The sequence below is a fragment of the Megascapheus bottae genome, chromosome 25 (genome assembly GCF_031878675.1).
Source record: "Megascapheus bottae isolate mThoBot1 chromosome 25, mThoBot2.hap1, whole genome shotgun sequence".
Lineage (NCBI taxonomy): Eukaryota > Metazoa > Chordata > Mammalia > Rodentia > Geomyidae > Megascapheus > Megascapheus bottae.
In genome coordinates, this window is record NC_143533.1 from 10,027,947 (window position 1) to 10,046,683 (window position 18,737).

Below are 18,737 nucleotides of genomic sequence, written 5' to 3' on the forward strand. Positions count from 1 at the left end.
TCTCAGGCATATTTTTGGGTCTCCTTGTTCAGGCCTCGGAGCAGCTCTGAACTGATTGGGGGTTACATGGAAGCCAAGCTGTCACTCAGACATTCAGACCTTGTCTCCTCAGTCCTCCTCAGTCTTACTGGTCTGTATGCCTCCACCCAGCTGGGTCAGCAACACTCATACATTATTGGTCTTGCCATACCCACGAGTGGTATCCCTCCTCCTGCTGCCACTGGAGTGTACCTCCTCCTCAGACCTGCTGCCCCTCAAGTCCCTAACTAGCAGTCGCCTTCCCTTATTTGATATTTCTCAAGATCTGTCCCATACTTCCGTGTGGCGGCCTAAGAACTAGGCCCAGCATTTGGATTTCGTTTCTTCAGTTAGCTTATAAGATCTTGAATGAAAAAAAAAAAATGTATTCTCATTGATCCATCCTTGTTCTGTGCTGACACACAGAGAGGCATTTAATAAATGATGGAACTATGAATGAGTGACCATGGAAACACTGCCCACGGCTGTGGCTTAGTGGTAGCGTGCTTGCCTAGCATGCATGAAGACCTGGGTTTGATTCCTCAGTATCACATACACAGAAAAAAAGCCAGAAATGGTGCTATAGCTCAAGAGGTAGAGTGCTAGCCTTAAACAAAAGAAACTCAGGAACAGTGCCTGGGCCCTGAGTTCAAGCCCCAGGACTTGCCAAAAAAAGAAGAAAAATATTCTGCCCAAAGATTGTCTTTTTGGTAATACATTTAGCATCCATTTCAATCACGTATTTTTAGAAGATGTTGAGAGGTATTTTTTTAAAAGCTGGACCCAGGCTCTGAGACTAAAGAAATTCAGTGATTTAAGGTATATACATTTTACATCCCTCATTCCTAATTCCTGGTAGACTTTGGGTCAAGTCTAGTCAGAAAATTATTTCCCTTAGCTTAGTGACAGTGGGTTCTGTTAGTGATGCTGTTTACCTAGTCAAGGCTTACTGGAGGGAATTAAAGCAAGTTGGGGATGTGATCGAAGCCTCATCACTGAATTCTTTGCTTTTGCTTACTTCCCATCTGTGCTGTTTGTGGGCTTGCCAGATGTTTGTCTGAAGGGGGAGGGGAAATTCACTAGGAACACAGTTTTTACAAGAAGGATATAACTATTAACAAAAGAAAAATACAAACTAAAGAGTAGACAAGTACAGGAGTCCTGTGAGGGCTTTTCTCCGTGATGAGTAGATGAAGCTCCGACACATGGCACGCTTGGCCGCACGCAGCAATGTGTAGCCAGAGTATGCTGGATTGGTTGGACTCTGGAGAAGGTCTTGGGGACTGAGATTTTGAGGGGCAGAAAGACAGGCTCCTGGTCAGGCCTGGTGGCTCACACCTGTAATCCTAGCCACTCAGGAGGCTGAGATCTGAGGATCAAGGTTTAAAGCCAGCCTGGGCACAAAAGGACCTGAGACTCTATCTCCAAGAAAATGGGACTTGGCTCAAGGGTAGGGCCGTAGCCTTGAGCTGAAAAGCTCAGGGACAGCACCCAGGCCGAGTTCAAGTCCCATGAACACCCCCGCCCCCCCCCCCAAAAAAAGACAGGCTCCTAAATCTGGCCTGGGGCCCAGTTTAGGATGAAGTCTGCCAACAGGACTTCGGCTTGAAGCAGAGGGCTGGGGAACAAAGCGGAGCGAGAGAGCAGGATGCTCCCAGCCCCATTGGGGCACAAGTGCTGCCTCCTCACACTCACGAACACGTGTTAAAGTGGACTGTGTTCTCCCGCACGTGCAGGTGGCTGCAGTCCGAGAAGGGATGTCCTGGATCGTCCCCGTGCCACTGCTCTCCCTCCTCACAGCCAAGCAGCTGGAGCAGATGGTGTGTGGGATGCCGGAGATCTCCGTGGAGGTCCTGAAGAAGGTGGTGCGGTACCGAGAGGTGGATGAGCAGCACCAGCTGGTGCAGTGGTTCTGGCACACGCTGGAGGAGTTCTCCAACGAGGAGCGCGTGCTCTTCATGCGGTTTGTGTCTGGGCGCTCTCGGCTGCCAGCCAACACTGCGGACATCTCTCAGAGGTTTCAAATCATGAAGGTCGATAGGGTAAGAAGGCAGTTTGTCTTTTCTTGGTAACCTCTCTCTCTTCTTGTTTCTTCCCTGTTGCTGGCATGCTAGAAAAACCAAACCGTGACTCCCAGGAGGTCTTCCAATTCAGGCTTCTCTCCTTGGAATGTCCAGATCTAAGAATTCAGAACCAAGCAGAGCCTCTCTTGCCAGAGCCTCTCGCTTTAGTGGGAAAGTCCTACATGGCGTGAAAACCTGTTTAAAGGTGGGGAAGGGCTTATAAAAATGTAATATCATAGGGGGAATTTGATTGAAGTATATTTATGAATATATGTAAATGTCACAATGAAATCCCCTTCTACAATTCATTTATTCTAATTTTAAAAACTTGAAAAGAAAAAAAAGTCCTACGTGGATATCAAAAGCATGCTTGCCACCAACAGCCTGCCCGGAGCCTTCCAGCATCTTCCCGTTCCGTCCTGCCACTATGTCCTGTGCCTTTCCCTTGTGTAACTTGCGTGCCGGGGCCCTTGTCTGTTTGTCATCCTGAAGACCCTAAGCATCACCAGCTCTATGTGCTCCCAGAGGAACCCGAAGATGCCGGGGGCAGCGCCAGGCCTCCGGGCCCCGTGTGTGGTGTGTGCTGAGAGGCAGGTGCTGCAGCTCTGCTTGATGGAAGGCCTCCGAGGCATGGCGCCTGCCCAGTTGCCATTTTGACAGGTGGCCAAAGAATAAAAGGGCTTGGAGTCTGAAGTGCACACTGCTGTCAAGAGTCATCTTTCTCATGCCCGCTCCAACATGTCCTTGTCCTCCTTTCATAGCTGCTGGCCCTGCACTGACTCCACCAGACACCCACGACCTTTGCTGCCACTTCCCTACCTTGTGTCACCTCCTGACACCGTGTCGGGCCTTTCTCCCTAGCAGATGGCTTTTTGACATCTGTGCCTTTGAGTGGCTTGCCCAGCAGGCATTTATTTGCCGCTTCCCTGCTGCCCCAGCTAGCCCACCACTAATGCTCTTCCTCTTAGTATCACCATGGTGGGTTTTCCTTTGGGGCTGTTAGGTCATCTTGCCAGCATCCACATCTCAGTAATCAGAGCCATCTTGGTGGCCTGCCTTCCTGGCTGTTTTCTGAGCTGGCACATATCACTGGCTCTGAGATGGTTAGGCCACTGGGCCCCGACTCCTACCATTGTGAAGTACAGTCCTCCCTGGATATGGGGTGCTGAGGAGAGCTGGTTTCAAGAGGAAGCTGTGTAAGAAGGGACAAGGGCAGGAGATGTAGTCAGTGGTAGAGTGCTTGCCTGGCATGCATAACACCCTGGGTTTGATGGGGGTGGGGAGAGGCGCATTTTTTGTTTGTTTTGCTATTACTGATGCTTGAATTTAGAGTCTCTTATTCTTGCTCAGCGTTTTCACACTGCTTGCACTCTTATCACTTGAGCCACACCTCTAGTTGTAGCTTTTTGCTGGTAAATTAGAGATTCATGTCATGGACTTCCCTTCCCAATCTTCAGATCTTAGTCTCCTGAGGTCTGAATTGAGGAATACAGGCATAAGCCACCTGCGCCTGGCACTAAAATTACATTTTAAATTTAGCACATAGCTAAGATCCCAGCAATCAGGAAGTAGAGGCAGGAAGATCAAATGTTGGTCCTACTTGGACTGCATAGAGAGAGAGCCTGTCTCAAAGAAGCCAAACAAAAAAAGGTCCAAAGGGGACCGGGAGTTTGGCCTAGTGGTTAAAGTGCTTGCCTAGCATGCATGAAGACCCGGGTTCAATTCCCCGGTCCCACATACATAAAAAAAAAAGCCAGAAGTGGTGCTGAGTCTCAAGTGGTAGAGCTCTAGCCTTGAGAAAGTCCAAGGACAGTGCTCAGGCCCTGAGCTCCAGTCTAGGACTGGCAAAAAAAAAAAAAAAAAAAAAAAAGTCCAATGTAATTTCATTACTGTCATTACAAATAACTTGGAAAATGGTTGTTTTGTAGAGAGGAACAGGGAAGATACTCTCTGACAATAGCAATTTTGATCTTTGTGTCCTTCTTTAGTCTTTGCCTGAGAATTATACTGTGTGTGCATGTGTGTACTTGTATACCTGTGTGTGCGTGTGTGTTGCTGGAGATCAGACCTGGGGCCTCAGGTATAATGGGCAAGTATTCCATTCTCAGCCCAGCCATGCACATTTTTTGTATGATGTTTCTGGAATTTGGTGTTTTCCTCCTCCTCCTTTTTTTGCTAGTCCTGGGGCTCTAACTCAGGGCCTGAGCACTGTCCTTGGGCTTTTCTCAATGCTAGAGCTCTACCACTTGAGCCATAGCACCACTTCCAGCTTTTTTCTATGTATGTGGTATCAAGGAATTGAACCCAGGTCTTCGTGCATGCTAGGCAAGCACTTGAACACCAGGCCAAACTTCCAGCCCCCCCTTCTTTTTTTAAACCTTATAATCTGTCCCAAACATGTTTTCTCTTTTGCTGCACCATTATTATTATTGTTTATTATTATTATTATTATTATTGACACTCTTGGGGCTTGAACTCAGAGCAGGGCTTGAGAACTGTCTTTGAGCTTTCTCAGGGCTAGTACTCTACCACTTGTACCACAGTACCACTTCCGGCTATGTGTGTGTGTGTGTGTGTGTGTGTGTGTGTGTGTGTGTGTGTGTGTGTGTGTGTGTGTGTGTGTGTGTGTGTGTCCAAGGAATCAAACCCAGGGCTTTGTGCCTTGCTGGGTTTTTTTGGGTTTTTTTTTGTCGGTTGTGAAACTTGAACTCTGGGCCTGGGCACTGTCCCTGAGCTCAAAGCTACCACTCTACCCCTTGAGCCACAGCGCCACTTCCGGTTTTCTGGTGGTTAATTGGAGATAAGAGTCTCATGGACTTTAGTGCCTGGGCTGGCTTTGAACTGCAGTCCTCAGATCTCAGCCTCCTGAGTAGCTCGATTACTGGCGTGAGCCATTGCCCAGCTTGCTGCATTGTTTTTAATGAACACAGCACTGGCAGTTAAATGCATGTGCTGGGATTTGATTAGCTGCTGCTTCCTCACCCGGGCTGTGACTGGCAGCCATGACAAGTGAAGGGTGGAGAATTCTAGTACCAGGGCGGGGAGGGGAAGGGAGACTTCTAGGGTGGGTTCCCCAGAGCCAGCTGCTCATCACTCCTGCTGTCTGCTTTAGCTGCCTGTGGGGGGGACCCCTGCGTCTGGCTGCTAGTCTGTGCCCTCTTGGTAGACTGGTGCAAACTCACTGTTCTCTTAGGCTGCATGGATTCATCCTGAAGTCAGGAGTAGCGGGAATGAGCACTCCCACTTCCCCTTGTGGCACCCCGATGCCACAGTCACCACTCTGGGTCTCTCTCTCTCTCTCCACAGCCTTACGACAGTCTGCCTACCTCACAGACCTGCTTCTTCCAGCTGCGGCTGCCCCCGTACTCCAGCCAGCTGGTCATGGCCGAGCGCCTGCGCTACGCCATCAACAACTGCCGCTCCATCGACATGGACAACTACATGCTCCTGAGAAACGTGGACAACACCGAGGGCTCCGACACGGACTACTGACCCCGTGGTGCTGCTGCCCCTCCTTTTTTCTCAATAATGCTCACTTCTGATTTGACGTGATAGACTTGATGGTAACTACATAGATGTTTTAAGACCTTAAACCCACATTATAAACAGTGGCCACGTTGAGTTACTTTAAATGTAACAACGAAATTAGATGTTTTTATTTTTCTGTGGTTGTACAAAAACAAAAAAACCGAAACCAAGTGCTCTCAGTCAGGTTCCCCCCCATATTTTTGGTCACTTTTGATAAGTTTGCATGGAACCATTTTGGTGCATTTTTAGTTGGGAATGATACATTTTTGTAAACTTACCCAGTGAAGATGAAATTGTACATTGTGTATAATTGTTCATTAGAAAGGACAGTTTTACATGAATATTCATATATTTATTTTGTTTTAATTTGAATTGCCTGTGCAGGGTTCCTTATGCAGAGAAATAAAGCAGATTCAGGAATCAGAGTGGGGGGCTGCTCTTGTTGCTTCCAGGGAAGCTTTGATCTGGGGGGGGCTTGGCCCGGGGAGGAGAGCAGGAGGAACGAGCTTCGCTGGAAGCCAGCCTCACCTTGATGGCTCCTCCCTCCTTCATCCTGAGGGCTGGCTTCACCTGGAAGCCACACTGTCCAGGGCTTCATGGTGAGAGGGGCCCTCTTTCCACCTGTCACCCCAGCTCTCTCTGGCTCTGTTCCCTCACCTATCACACTGGTAAGGAACAGAACAACTACACGAGTCCAGGGTTATGCTGTGCTATGCTATCCGATAGCGGACAGCAGCAAGCCAGGGCTTTGAAAAACATGTCACCTCTGCCGTGAAGGTGGCCAAGTGGGAAGGGAACATAAAAGACAGCTTGGTGGCACAAGGGAGTGGCACTGTGGATGAGTTCACAGAGGTGAATTACAGAGACCAGTGTGGGCTCTTCTACCCTCACATGGTGGCTGGTAGGGATTTGTGCAATGTCTGGGAAGAAGGAGTCATGCTGGTGTTTGAACCCAACCCTAGAGTCCCTCGGTGGTACGTTTGTCTATCAGGGGAAGGGGCTGTCTGGAGAGCATCTGTGAGGCTGTAGTTGTGGGCGGGCTGGAAGAACCAGGCCGCGGGCAGCTTGGCTCCTTCACCCCATAGTATCTACATCACAAGCTGCTGCTAGTGGACTCAGACACAGTGACAGCTCACAGACTGCTTAACGGCTAGCAGACTGTCTTACAGGCAGTCATTTTCCACTAAAAGGTAGGTATCTGTTTTCAGAGTAAGTAAAAGAAATACATGGTTTTGCCAGCTAAGCAAATGTGGTGAATGGATGTAAGCCAGTGAGAATATGTGGTGTGTTGTGTGTATATATAGACATAATAGTGACATCTTTGTTTTTATTTCTAAAAAATGGTTTCGACTAAAATTATGTCATAGAGGAAGACTACAGCTTTGGGGGAATAAACAAATCCTTGGGATAAAGATGAGCCCTTAGTTCTGAGGGGATTCTGCTGGCTAATTGGAGATAAGAGTCTCTCAAATGTGTCTTCTCAGGCTGGCTTCAAACGTCAGGCCTCACCTCAGATCTCAGCTTCCTAAGTAACTGGGATTACAGGTGTGAGCCACTGGTGCCCAGGTGTGTTGGCTCTTGCCTTGGTTCTTGTGGCTGGGCATGGTGACTCACACCTGTAATCCCAGCTTCTGGGGAGGTGGGGGCAGAAGGATCAAAAGTTGAAAACAATCCAGGCAGTGTGACACCATGTCTCAAAAAGTGAAAACAAGGACTTGGAGCATGACTCAACTGATAGAACATTTGCCTAGCATGCGCCAGACCCTGGGTTCAACCCTAGTTCTGACAAAAACGAAAAAAAGGCACTAGTTCTTAGTTCCTTTTATTCCAATCGTAATTAACACCCGTTCTCGGACCCTAACAGTACACATCACACAGGAAAGTTAAGAAATGGTTGAAGTGGCCAGGGCTTGGGGATAGGGATGGGGGATGCTGACAGCCACTGCAGGTGGTTTGGAGAAGATGTGGAAATAGTGCCAGGGACAGGAAGCCAAGCATTCATCAGATGGCTTCAAGACAGTTCCTGGGCGGGAAAGGCGGAGCAAAACTCCAAAGGCAGAAACTGTACTTGGAAGAAGGCAGCAGTGATTTCAGGAAATTCGGGCAGCCTTAGGGTAGGAGGGGGTGGGGGAAGGCTTGTTCTCCAGCCTGGTAATATTTACCCATGGGGATGATGGGGTTTTATTCTCATTTTTTAAAGAAATCTCGTTCTGGCCTGGGAGTTTTGGCCTGGTGGTAGAGTGCTTCCCTAGCGTGCACGAAGCCCCTGGGTTTGATTCCTCGGTATCACATGTACAGAAAAGGCGGGAAGTGGTGCAGAGGCTCCAGTGGCAGAGTGCTGGCGGTGACAAAGCCCAAGGACAGCGCCCAGGTCCTGAGTTCAAGCCGCAGGACCAGCAAAGCGAGGGGAAAACAAAACTCCTCGTCGTGGTGTAAGGCTCACACCTGCGGCCAGTGTGTCTCGTAGATAGCCTGCACCCGGCGGTGGGTTCATCCCACGGGGAAGCCGAGCCCGCAGCAGGTGTAGTGGGTGGAGGGCCCCACTTCCAGCGCAGGTGCGCCTCCTTCCCATCACCCAGGGCGAGGGAGCGGCGCGCGGCCGCCCCGGCTCCCCGCGTCCGTCCTCGCCCGCATCGCATCGGCGCCCGCCCGGCGGCTGCTCCCGCGCTGAGCTCCGGCTTCCCGAGTAAGTCCGTGCTTTCAACGTCTCATTCGTATCGTCAGGGTCTCCGCGGGGCCCGCGGTCCGGAGGGGCGGCCGCAGGGCGTGGGGCCGGGCCGGCCCGGCCTGGGGGCTCCGGCCGTGGGCTGCCGTTCGCGTGTTCGGTTTATGTCAACGCGCGGCGGGTTCTGTGGCGTGTCTGGTGTGGTGCTGCAGGGCGGCCTGGAGAAGGCGTGGCCGGCGGGGCGCGGGGAGGGCGCGGGGGCCCGGACGGCGCCGGGTGTGGGGAGGCGGCGGGGGCGGCGGGCTCGCGGCCGGTTCGGGTCCCGCCGGGTTAGCGAAGCCGCAGCTTGCGGGGGGCGGCGGGCTCGGGCGCGCGCGGGGCCTGGTCGGGGATCATGGCCGCGCTGTGCTCGGCGCGCAGGGCCAGGCGCGGGCGCGCGGCGCGCAGGCGCCCCAGGCCGGTGGCGCTCACGTTCCGGCAGAAGTCCACGTGCAGCGTCTGCAGCGCGCCTCCGTGCGCCGCCACGGCCGCCAGCGTGCGGTTGGTGACGCGCGCGCAGTTCTCTAAGCGCAGCGTGCGCAGGCGCGGGCAGCAGCGCAGCAGGCGCGCCAGGCAGTCGTCGGTGACGTGGCCGCAGCCGGACAGGGTGACGGACGCCAGGTTGGGGCACCTGCGGGGAGAGCGCCGTGACCAGAGGGGCGCCCCTAGCCCGCCCCAGGCTCGGCCCCGCGTGGGGCCTCTTCCCTTGTAGCGCAGGTTCCCCGACCCCCAGGAGGACCGGGCGGATGCAGCTCCCACCCTCGTTCTCTGCCCCCCGCGGGGGCTGTGGGTCACCAGGCACTTCAAGCTTCCCCCACACCCCCCCCCCGCAGGACTCGGGGTCCCTAGAGGCCAGATTTCAGCCCAGCTGGTGTGGGCTGAATTGACCACAGTCAGGACGCCCAGGATGTGAAGCCTCAAGGCCCCTCTGTGAAGTTAGTCTTGGCCCTGTTTGTAAGCTGCTCTCAGTCTAGGGGGAGCAACTCAGGCCAGAGCCTGTTGTCAGAGGTCGCTGAGCCCCTGGACTCTGCCTGACTCGGCCAGTTCTGTCCCCCTGTGCTGAGCAGGCGGGGCGGGAATGGGGGCTCACACACCAGACCCAGACTTCCCCTGAGTTCATGTGCTGCCTCGAGGCCTTGAAAATGAAGAAACTGGCCCCAAGTGACTGGGATTTCTTAGGTGTGGGCACCAGGAGAAAAGTCCAAACCTGGGGTGGGAGGTGTGGCTCGGTTGGGGGAGCACTAGCCAGTGAGTGAAAGCCTCAGGTACCAAGTTCAAGTCTGCCTCGGACCAAAAGAAAGGGAAAACTCTGGGCAGCTTCCTCGACTGTGTGATGAGGATTGGGTCCCAGAGATGTTGGGTGATCACTTCCCCCTTGAAAACAAAGTAGTTTTTCTGTTCCTCTTGAGCTGTTACTAACAGAAACAGGCTGTCTAGCTGTTCCTGCGAAGTGCTACTGGCTAATACTTTTACCTAGAGATCATAGGATAGGACCCATCCCATTTTATAGAGATGGGCAAGGGGCCCTGGTGTGACAGATCCTCCACTGTCTGAGTGGGTGGCTGCCGCTTGTGTTGTTGAAATGTTCAGTTCAAGGCGCCCAGGTGTGGACCTGGAGTTACATGGTTGGACAGAAGCAGAGCTTTCTGTCTGGTTCTCTGGTAGCAAGTGGGGACAGCTACAGGGTGGAGCCGTTCCAGCCAGACCCATGTCACCCTCCAGCCGGATTCCTGGGCCTTGGGAACCTCATCTGAAAAAGGCCTGGGTCCGCTGAGCCCACTTTACACACACTGAACCAATAGGAGCTGGTGCCGTGGCATAACCCCTGTCATTCCCCCCACCCCTAGGAAGCAGCTTAGCAGCAAATTGCCTGAGCCTGGTATTTCACCAACAGCTGCCCCAGCTTGCTAGCCGGCCGGGTGGGGGTGGGGGTGGGGGTGGGGGTGGGGGAATGTCTGGCCCAGCTGTGTCTGGAGTGGGATTAAAGGATCAATGCAAGATGGTTGAGGGACACTGAAAAGCTCATCACTGTGTATATGAAGTTAATTAGTCCCTGTGTGTATGTATGTGCAGGTCCTGAGGCTTGAACTCAGGGTGTGTAGGTGTGTAAGTCCTGAGGCTTGAACTCAGGGCCTGGGCACTGTCTTGAACTTTTTTGTTCACACTTATCACTCTACTGTTTGAGCCACAGCTCCATTTCTAGCTTTTGGGTGGTTAATGAGTCTCATGAACTTTCCTTCTGAGGTCTGGCTCTGAACTGTGATCCTCAGATCTGTTTCTGGAGTAGCTAGGATTACAGGTGTGAGACAGCAGGACCCAGCTTAGAGGATTTGTCTTTTTTTTTTTTTTTGGCCATTCCTGGGCTTGAGCTCACGGTCTGAGCACTGTCCTTGGACTTTCTCAAGGCTAGAGCTCTATCACCTGAGCCTCAGCACCACTTCTGGCTTTTTTTTTTTTCTATGTATGTAGTACTGAGGAATTGAGCCCAAGTACGTGCCAGGCAAGCACTCTGCCACTGGGCCAAACTCCCTGCCCTTTTGTTTTTTTAAGTATTTATGGGCAGTACTGAGGTTTGAACTTGAGACCTCTCACTTGCTGGACAGTGTTCTACCATGTAAGCCACTCTGTCAGTGGCAGTAGCTTTATTTGTCCAAACCTGGCACCCCTGGTGTGTGGGGATCACACCACCGTAGGGCACCCGTTTGCTCCTTTTCAGAGGAACCCCGTGCTCCCCACAGGCCTGGTGGAGAGAAGCTTGGTCCTGAGGAGTCCATGGCTGCTGCTCCAGTGGGCTGGCTGGCTCTGCTCTGCGGCAGCTGCCCTCTCTGGCCTGTGTCCAGTCAGGCTTAGATTTCAAGGTCAGGCTCCCCTAACCCCAGCCTGAGAAATGGTGTGGACAACACTCGGCTCCCCGGGTGGGCTGTGCCGAGCCAGGTCACTGGAGCAGCAGCCAGGGACGAGGAGGGTTAGCTGCGCCCTGAGGCAGAGCCACCTTGGCTTGTAAGCTGTGCTTCCCTGTCCCAAAGAACCCCAGGCTCGCAAGGCTTACCTGTGGCACACCTGGAGGAGGAAGTCACTGACGAGGCTCTCGTGCCGGCTGCAGATGCTCCTCTGGAGGGCGCTCTTGAGCCAGTCCTCCACGCTGCACACCTGCACGCGGCTGGAGTGCCAGCAGATTGACAGGCAGCGCAGCGCCGGGCCCAGCAAGAAGTTGTCCTTCTGGAGCTCGGTGAGGGAGTGGAAGTGCAGGAGGGGCCAGAGCGCCGGGTCCTCAAACACGGCGTGGAGCTGGGTGCAGGTCCTGGCCAGGCTCTTCCTGCTGTCCTTGTCCAGGAAGGAGAAGAGGTGCAGCAGGCACTCCCGGTTGAGCTGCGTTATGTGCATGGCGAGCAGCGGGCACGCGTGAGTGTGCCCGCCAGGGTCTGCCCTGCTGCTCCTCCCCACCCCGGGCCAGTGGACATATATGGTTGAGGAATGGTGTTTATTTTTGGCCAACAACTGTTGCTGGAGCTCTGGAGGGGGTGGGGGGAGCAGGATGCAGACACACGTGTGGCTGCCTGGACTGGCAGGGGCTCGGCCTGAACTTCGCGCGTGTCCTTAAAAGGGATTCTCCTCCTGCAGGCCGGTGGTGCGGGGCGCCCTGCCTGAGCGCCCCAGGCGCTGCTGCGAGCAGATGCCAGTGAGATTCTTGGGGTCCCTGTGGGGTTCACTCAGCCCCTGCCGAGGGAGGTGGCCCTCTGTGTCCACAGCCCAGGGAAGCAGATGCCGAGTGGGGTCTCAACGTTTGCTTAGGGGATGCGGTTTACATGGCTTCCCCCTTTCCTCGGTGCCCCCCCACCCACCCAAGCCGCACCCCACACGCCGCCCTGGGCCTCGCCCCCTCCCCACCCAGGGACATCAATCACCACCTCTGTCCACCGCATGCAACCTCCGCTGGGAGGCTGGCTGCGGCTGTGCGGAGGGACCAGGTGAGGCACGCCCGCCTGCTGGGCGGCTCCCTGTCCCGATCCCCCGGCGCTGCTCCACTCCACCTCACTCCAGGTCTCCCAGGGACTGGCCGGGCCACGCCTGCGGGGACCTTGCGGCTCTGCTGCCCCAAGCTGGTGGCCGTGCAGAGCTCAGGACAAGAGGCAGTGTTGGGGAGGCTGCCCTGGCCCCTGGGGTGGGGGCGCACCGGCCCGCGCCCTGCTGCTGCCGGGCCCAGAGCCAGGGCCGCCGAAAGAACTTCCGAAGTCCCAGGAGAGGAGAGAGAGGTCTTTAATGACACGTTTCCACAGAGCAGTGGGGGACGCGGGAAGTGGGTGGATTCCAGCGTGAGCGCCCTGGCCCAAGGCGGCAGAGCCTCGCCGGGGGCCGGGGGCCGGGGGCCGGGGCCGGGAGCTCCGGGAGGCGCAGCGGGCAGAGCGAGCGGAGCTGGGTGTCTCACAGATGCGTGTGGAGTAAACCGGGCCCCACGCCGGGCAGCGCGCCGCTGCTTCGTGACGTCCGCCATCACTAGACACTGAGTAGAATACAGTGGATAAGCAAAGGTTTCTCCACCATGGAGAGATTTGTGTTTCTACCCCCACAGCCGTGGGAGGACTTGAGGGTTACTGTCCCGAGGAGCGTGGGCATGGCCGCGTGGCGCGGGGAAAGCCCTGGAGACGGGCGGGACGGCGCGCGGCCGGCCTCCCCCGCCGGAGCCTTCCAGACCCACGGAACAATGACGCTGAAGGAAAGTGAGTGAAGGCCGCCACCGAAATTAGAGGGGGAGATGAAAGCGGGCACGCGGCCCGCGAGGGCATCCGCGGGGGAGACTGAGCGCAGCCGTGCGCGGGGCGGGCGTGGAAGTGCGGCCGGGGCCGCAGGAAAGGCTGCGGGCTGAGCAACTGGGTCTGAATTTACACGCTTGAAAAGATTTCAAAGTTTTAATAGAAAAAAAATGCAAGTGTGCCTGGCTAGACCGCCCTGTGGAGCGGGGGTCCCGCGGGACGGACGGCCTGGGTTCCCCTCAGATCCCAGCCGGGGGCCCGGGTTCCAGTCTCAGGGTGAGGCTCCCGCGCAGGCGCCGGCTGCCAAGTTGAATAGACTCTTCAGAGGTGTCCGCTCTGCGCTGGGGACAGGCCTGGGCAGGGCCACCAGGGTCCCCTCTGGGGGCAAGGTCAAACAAGGGGCAAGTCCTCAGCTAGAGGGGAACGAGCTGCCTTTCCCCAACTCCTCGAAACGGCCTCTCCACGCCCCTGGGAGGAGGAGGAGGAGGGGGGCACAGTGTGGGGAGAGGCCTCTGCCCTAGGTGGGGAGGGGGGCGCCCAGCTTGTAGGCAGCCTGGCCTCCCTTTACTCGGGCATGGCTGCTTTCAGCATGTAGGACTCAAAAGCATTGCTGTAAATGTGCCTCAAAGTGAGAACCAAGGTCATTAATATAAAAAAGTCAAACTGAACCAAATTCTGGAAACTACATATAAAAACTGAATTATTAAAGTAAAGCAGCAAATGCAAATGTCTGCTGAGGTTTTCTGGTAGAACAACCACCACTACAACTGACAGAACTAAACCCAAAACAGGAAATCGAAAAGTGCATACTGAAGTTAATTTCTGGATCAAGTATTTATGGGAACTGGAAATGTTTGTGGGGTCGGAGGTGAGCCGTGGTTTTGAGGTGGGGTTAAAGTTTGTCGGACCCCACTCTGGCCTGGCGCTCCACGTAGAAAAGGATGTAGGCCTTGGCCTTCAGCACGGTCTCCTCGTCAGTCAGCGTTACAGTACTGTCATTGAAGTGGAACCAGCGGCCCTCATGAGTGGCGTATGCCGTGTAATGTCCAGAGCCGACCCTGGAAGGACAGGATTGAAGGAATCACACGAGGAGCCAAGCAGCCAGAGGACTTGCTATGTGTGGAACTGTCATCAAATAATCCTGATCACGTGGCTGTGAGCGGGTTGACCGACCTCATCTACTTTCCTCTGCCAACAGTGCACAACCTTTCTTCAAGGACCGTAGGAAGCTATAAGCTGCGGGCAGCACAGATGTCTATCCGTCGACTACCAAAAGGTTTTGTGGGATTTCTATGGCAAGCAAGACTGCCGTGTTGCCTCACTAGACTAATGGAAGAACTGAAGGGCTGTGGGATGTGAAGCCTAGCAAGGTCAAGGCTTAGGGAACCAAGTGGCAGACTGCCTTTGGGAAGGAGCCTGCCAGGGCACAGCAGGGAAACCGAGGGAAGAGGACCACGCGGGGAAAGGGACTGATGGAAGAATATTTTAAGAGTATCCAGCCAACACCCGATGTTTCTTAAATCAAAAAGGAAAAACTAGGATGTTTATAAAGAATCAGACTCCAACCAGACAGTACAGTCAGTGGAACCAATCTACACAGGTGTGAGGAGAAAATACTTTTATCCTGGGTAGTGGTCATACCAAGTATGGTATGATTCAAGTTTGATAGTTTAAAAAAAAAATTGACCTCTGTATATCAACTGTATAATGACAAAAAATGTTAAAGCCTTAAAAAATAAGTATTATTCAACTATTTTTTTCAAATACCCAATCGTAGTCCAGCACTGATGGCTACTCAGGCAGAAAAACCCATGAGACTCCATCTCCAAAGTAACCCAAAAAAGGCAGGACTGGAGGCATGGCTCAGGGAGTAGAGTGCCAGCCACGCCAATAAGCAGGACAAATATGGGTCCCTGAGCTAAAATCCAGTGTTAGCAAAAAAACAAAAAAGTCCCATTTCCCCCCTTTAAATTTCGATGGACTAAAGAAGTCATTGGAATAAAGACAACCCAGGCTATGAAGAAAAATAGAGCAGGCTTTGCCAAGAGTGCAGCCTAATGGTAGAGTGCTTGCCTGGCATGTATGAAGACCTGGGTTCGATCCCTCAGTACCACATACATAGAAAAAAGCCAGAACTGGTGCTGTGATTCAACACTAGCTTTGAGAAAGCTCAAGGACACTGCCCAGGCCCGGAGTTCAAGGCTCAGGAAAGGTAAAAAGAGTAGGCTGGACCTCTGGGGCTGGTCCACCCCTCCCCCACCACACACACAGTGCACCCGACCCTATTCTTAGGACTGGTGCACAACTGCTGGTCTTGTGCTGGCCACCAAGTCCTCCCAACCAGAAGATGCTGGAAGCCAAGCCGGGGAGCGGCCGCTCACTCACCCGGAGCCATGGTGAACCACCACGGCGGCCAGGTCGTACAGGCAGCTCTCCGGGCCGCTGTTCTCGGGCTGCGGGACAAGGAGTTGGGAGCGGTCAGTGGCGGCAGTGTACGCCCAGGATCCCACAGCTCTGCAAGCGCCCGGGGCCCCGCTTACCTCCAGCAAGAAGCATTTCATGTCTAGGCCCCTCAGTGGGAACTCTACATATGTATCAACTTTGTTTCTTAAATACGCTGTCCAGTGGAATCGTTTCAAATGTAAGCACAGCACCTGGGTGAGAAGGACAGGGACGTGAGCGACTGGTGCACCCCGGTCCCTACTCAGGGTGGTGGGTGCCTCAGCTTTGCTTCCTTCTGGGCACCCCGGAAGGCCTCAGCAGAGGACAGTTGACCCTGTGTCAAGCCCTAGCTCTAGCTGTTGTGGGTCGCGCACCCTGCCCGCACCGACCTGACCCCTCCACCTCTACACTTACCTTGGGGAGTTTCTGAATCCAAAACTTTTTTGTGGACTTCTGTTTCTTTTTGCATTTATGGCACATATATAACTCTGTCTCATCAAGTTCTTCCAAGTCGGTAAAACTGCGAAGACAATCTAAAACCAAATTGATGTTTGCAGCATTAAGATGTTTTTTTTACAGAGGAAACTAGTCCGGGACCTCTGGGTCCCGTGCTTCGTGTAAACCACAGGGAAAGACACCATGGCAAGCACAAGCACAAAGCACCTGGCGTGAGCCCTGGCACCCGGAGACGACCAAGCGGCACACAATGGTGGTTTAGTAGAAATAATGGGATATTTAGTCCAGAAATGCTACTAAAAGTAGATTCCTAAGCGAACTCGGTTTCAGCTACTTTCTCAACAGGTTTTTAACAAAGCCCCAAGTGTATAAAAAGTCAGATTTAGATCAAACATTTTCACAATCATAACAAAAATAAACATAGATTACCCAGTGCTAGGGTGACTAACTCTGGGAGATCCTCTGTCTGCACTTTTAAGTCCCTAGATAGGCCCCAGCGACTTATCTGTTGAAGACGTTAATGGCTTGGTAAAGTGCAGCTGCCTCCTTACTGTGTAGGGAAAACATGAATTACCAGAGGCCCCGGGGCCTGTGCTCACAGCGCACAGCAGAGATGCCACCGGCCAGGGGCTGCCCAAGGAGCCATGTCCATGACTGGCATCAGCCATCTTTGTATACCGCCACAGAACACACTCTGTCTCTCTCACACACACACACTGCAGCGGGCTGGCGAGACAGGCCTGCTGTAGAGGAGAGCCAGCCATGCGGCCGCATGGGCTACATGGGAAGATTCTAGGTCACAGACTTTGCTCCCCTGAGAGCAAGAGAGTAAAGGGGCGGGGGGGGGGGGGGGGGAGTAGAAGGAAACGATGCCAGAACAAGATCCAGCAGAGCCTCCAAGGAGGGGGGGAAGAAGTCAAGATTTCCTTTTTATTCCTGTGTGTGTGCGCATGTGCACGCTGGTCCTTGAATTCAGGACCTAAGTGCTGTCCCTGAGCGTCTGTGCTCACAGCTAGTGCTGTGGCTCCTTGAGCCATAGCTCCACGTCCTCTTTTCTGGTGATAACTGGAGATGAGTGTCACAGGTAGCCTTGACCTCCTGAGTAGCTAGGGTCACAGCGTGAGCCTGCCTGTGAGCACACAGCAGGATCATGCATTCTTGAGTATGGCTGTGCTCTGGCCTAGAAGGCACAAGGACCTCTACCAACTTTCCCCTCAACTCAGTTCTCACTTCTTCCTGGGAACCTTACACAATCTCCCTCTTCTTCCACTCCATCCCAACAGAGCACTGTGGAGCACAAGCTCCTAGGAGAGCCATTCTAAACTTGGACTTGCAGATGCACATGCGGCCTCCCCAGTGCACACTGCAGTGGCCAGGAAGCCGTGAATCCCTTTCGACTACTCTCAAGGGGGCCAGAGAGCTCTGAAGTCATGTTCACAGCAGCTTGCATCAGCAAGTGCTGGCTGCATCATGGAGACTGTGGCATTGTCAAGGAAAGAACAGAGCTTACAGTACTCAGATCGATGTCTGAGCACCCAAGCAAGAACGTGACAAAAGCCATGTGTGAAAACCCCACAGTGAACAGCGGACTGGACAGACGCCTGAAACTCTCCCCTAAAGATCAGAAGCCAGACCACGATTCCACACAGTACTTGTTTCAACCAGAGAAACAAGGCAAAAAGAAAACACCCAAACTGAAAGGAAAAAGTAATTGCTCATGATTAGCAACTGCATGATCTTGCATGTAAGTCAGAAAATAAAAATCAAAGACCACTAAGGTTAAGGCTGAGTGTCACTGCTCCTGCCTGCTGCAATCCCAGCTGCTTAGGAAATGTGGAAACCTAGAGTATGGTTTGAGGCCAACCTGGACAAAAAGGTCTTGAAATCGAGCCAGGCACTAACAGCTCCCATCTATAATCCTACCTACTCGTAAAGCAGAAGTCATGAGCACGAAAGTTCCAGGCTAGCCTGCACAACAAAGTCCATGAGACTCCATCGCAACAGAATCTGCTGGGTGTAGTGCTGTGTGCCCATCCCCCGCCCCCATGTGCCAGGCGGAAATGGGAAAGCAGTCACTGACAACACTGGGAATTCAGTCCTCGGGGTTTTGCTTCAGGATGGTGGCTGTCCTTTATAGACATGCTGGTCTGAGTGCTTTGAACTTGAAATCCTCTTGCTTTGGCTTCCAAGTGCTGCAGGGTCTCAAGTGTGCTCTTAAAGTCTTTTTTTTTTTTTTGACAAGTTGCATTTTCTAAATATATCATATACTTGTGCAAAGTATTTGGTTTCAGGTATGTTACAAATATTTCTCAAGTGTGTCTTCTCTATATGATGGTGCTTCATGATTATGCAGTAGATTTCACTGCAGATTTGTGAGTTCTGGCCTCGCTGACACCAAGGAGATGGTCAACTGATGTCAGAGGCGCCGGCCTGTGTGGTACTTTCCCTATTTATCTTGAGACCTCAAATTCAGGAAAGTATGAAGTGGGGTAATACAGATGTTTTCCCACATTAACATTCGCTTCACACCATCTGCTGGCTGGGTCCTCATTGCACTGTGCATTTTTCTTCGTGGTGGAGTAAACTCGCATGTTCATGTTTTGCTCTCACGCTGTCACTCAATATTGCAGGCTACTCCTTCTTCCTCTTTCCTGCTCCTGTTCAGGGAAAAGACAGTGTGGCCTCCATGGCTGCTTCAGGCTCTGACCTGTCCTTTCATAAAGCTTGTGTGCGTGCTCCCTTGCTCCCTCACTCCCTCCATGCCTCCCTCTCCCC

At 53.3% G+C, this 18,737-nt stretch overlaps 3 protein-coding genes across 16 annotated transcripts in view; 1 reads left to right on the forward strand and 2 right to left on the reverse strand.

Moving 5' to 3' along the window:
- Positions 1–6,034, forward strand: part of Herc1 (HECT and RLD domain containing E3 ubiquitin protein ligase family member 1) — a 183,000-nt gene extending 176,966 nt beyond the window's left edge. For 8 of the 11 annotated variants that reach the window (XM_090358216.1, XM_090358217.1, XM_090358215.1 and 5 more), the window contains 2 exons: positions 1,755–2,060; positions 2,465–2,768. In XM_090358216.1, coding sequence (XP_090214342.1) covers positions 1,755–2,060; positions 2,465–2,668 — 510 coding nt within the window. In that variant the 3' untranslated portion in view covers positions 2,669–2,768. Of the gene's footprint in view, positions 1–1,754; positions 2,061–2,464; positions 2,770–5,387 lie in introns of those variants that run through there. The other 3 variants (XM_090358220.1, XM_090358225.1, XM_090358226.1) reach the window with 2 other exon arrangements.
- A 2,506-nt stretch (positions 6,035–8,540) lies between these two features.
- Fbxl22 (F-box and leucine rich repeat protein 22) lies at positions 8,541–11,697 on the reverse strand. The gene is made up of 2 exons (XM_090357747.1): positions 11,363–11,697; positions 8,541–8,944 (listed from the first exon to the last, which is right to left on the reverse strand). The coding sequence occupies exons 1-2, from the start codon at positions 11,695–11,697 to the stop codon at positions 8,605–8,607; spliced, it is 675 nt and encodes a 224-aa protein (XP_090213873.1). The 3' UTR covers positions 8,541–8,604.
- Positions 11,698–13,874: 2,177 nt separating this feature from the next.
- Usp3 (ubiquitin specific peptidase 3) overlaps positions 13,875–18,737 on the reverse strand; it is a 93,135-nt gene continuing 88,272 nt past the window's right edge. For all 4 annotated transcript variants that reach the window (XM_090358227.1, XM_090358229.1, XM_090358228.1 and 1 more), the window contains exons 12-15: positions 15,921–16,039; positions 15,605–15,718; positions 15,450–15,517; positions 13,875–14,122 (exon numbers count right to left, since the gene is read on the reverse strand). In XM_090358227.1, coding sequence (XP_090214353.1) covers positions 13,957–14,122; positions 15,450–15,517; positions 15,605–15,718; positions 15,921–16,039 — 467 coding nt within the window. In that variant the 3' untranslated portion in view covers positions 13,875–13,956. The remainder of the gene's footprint in view (positions 14,123–15,449; positions 15,518–15,604; positions 15,719–15,920; positions 16,040–18,737) is intronic.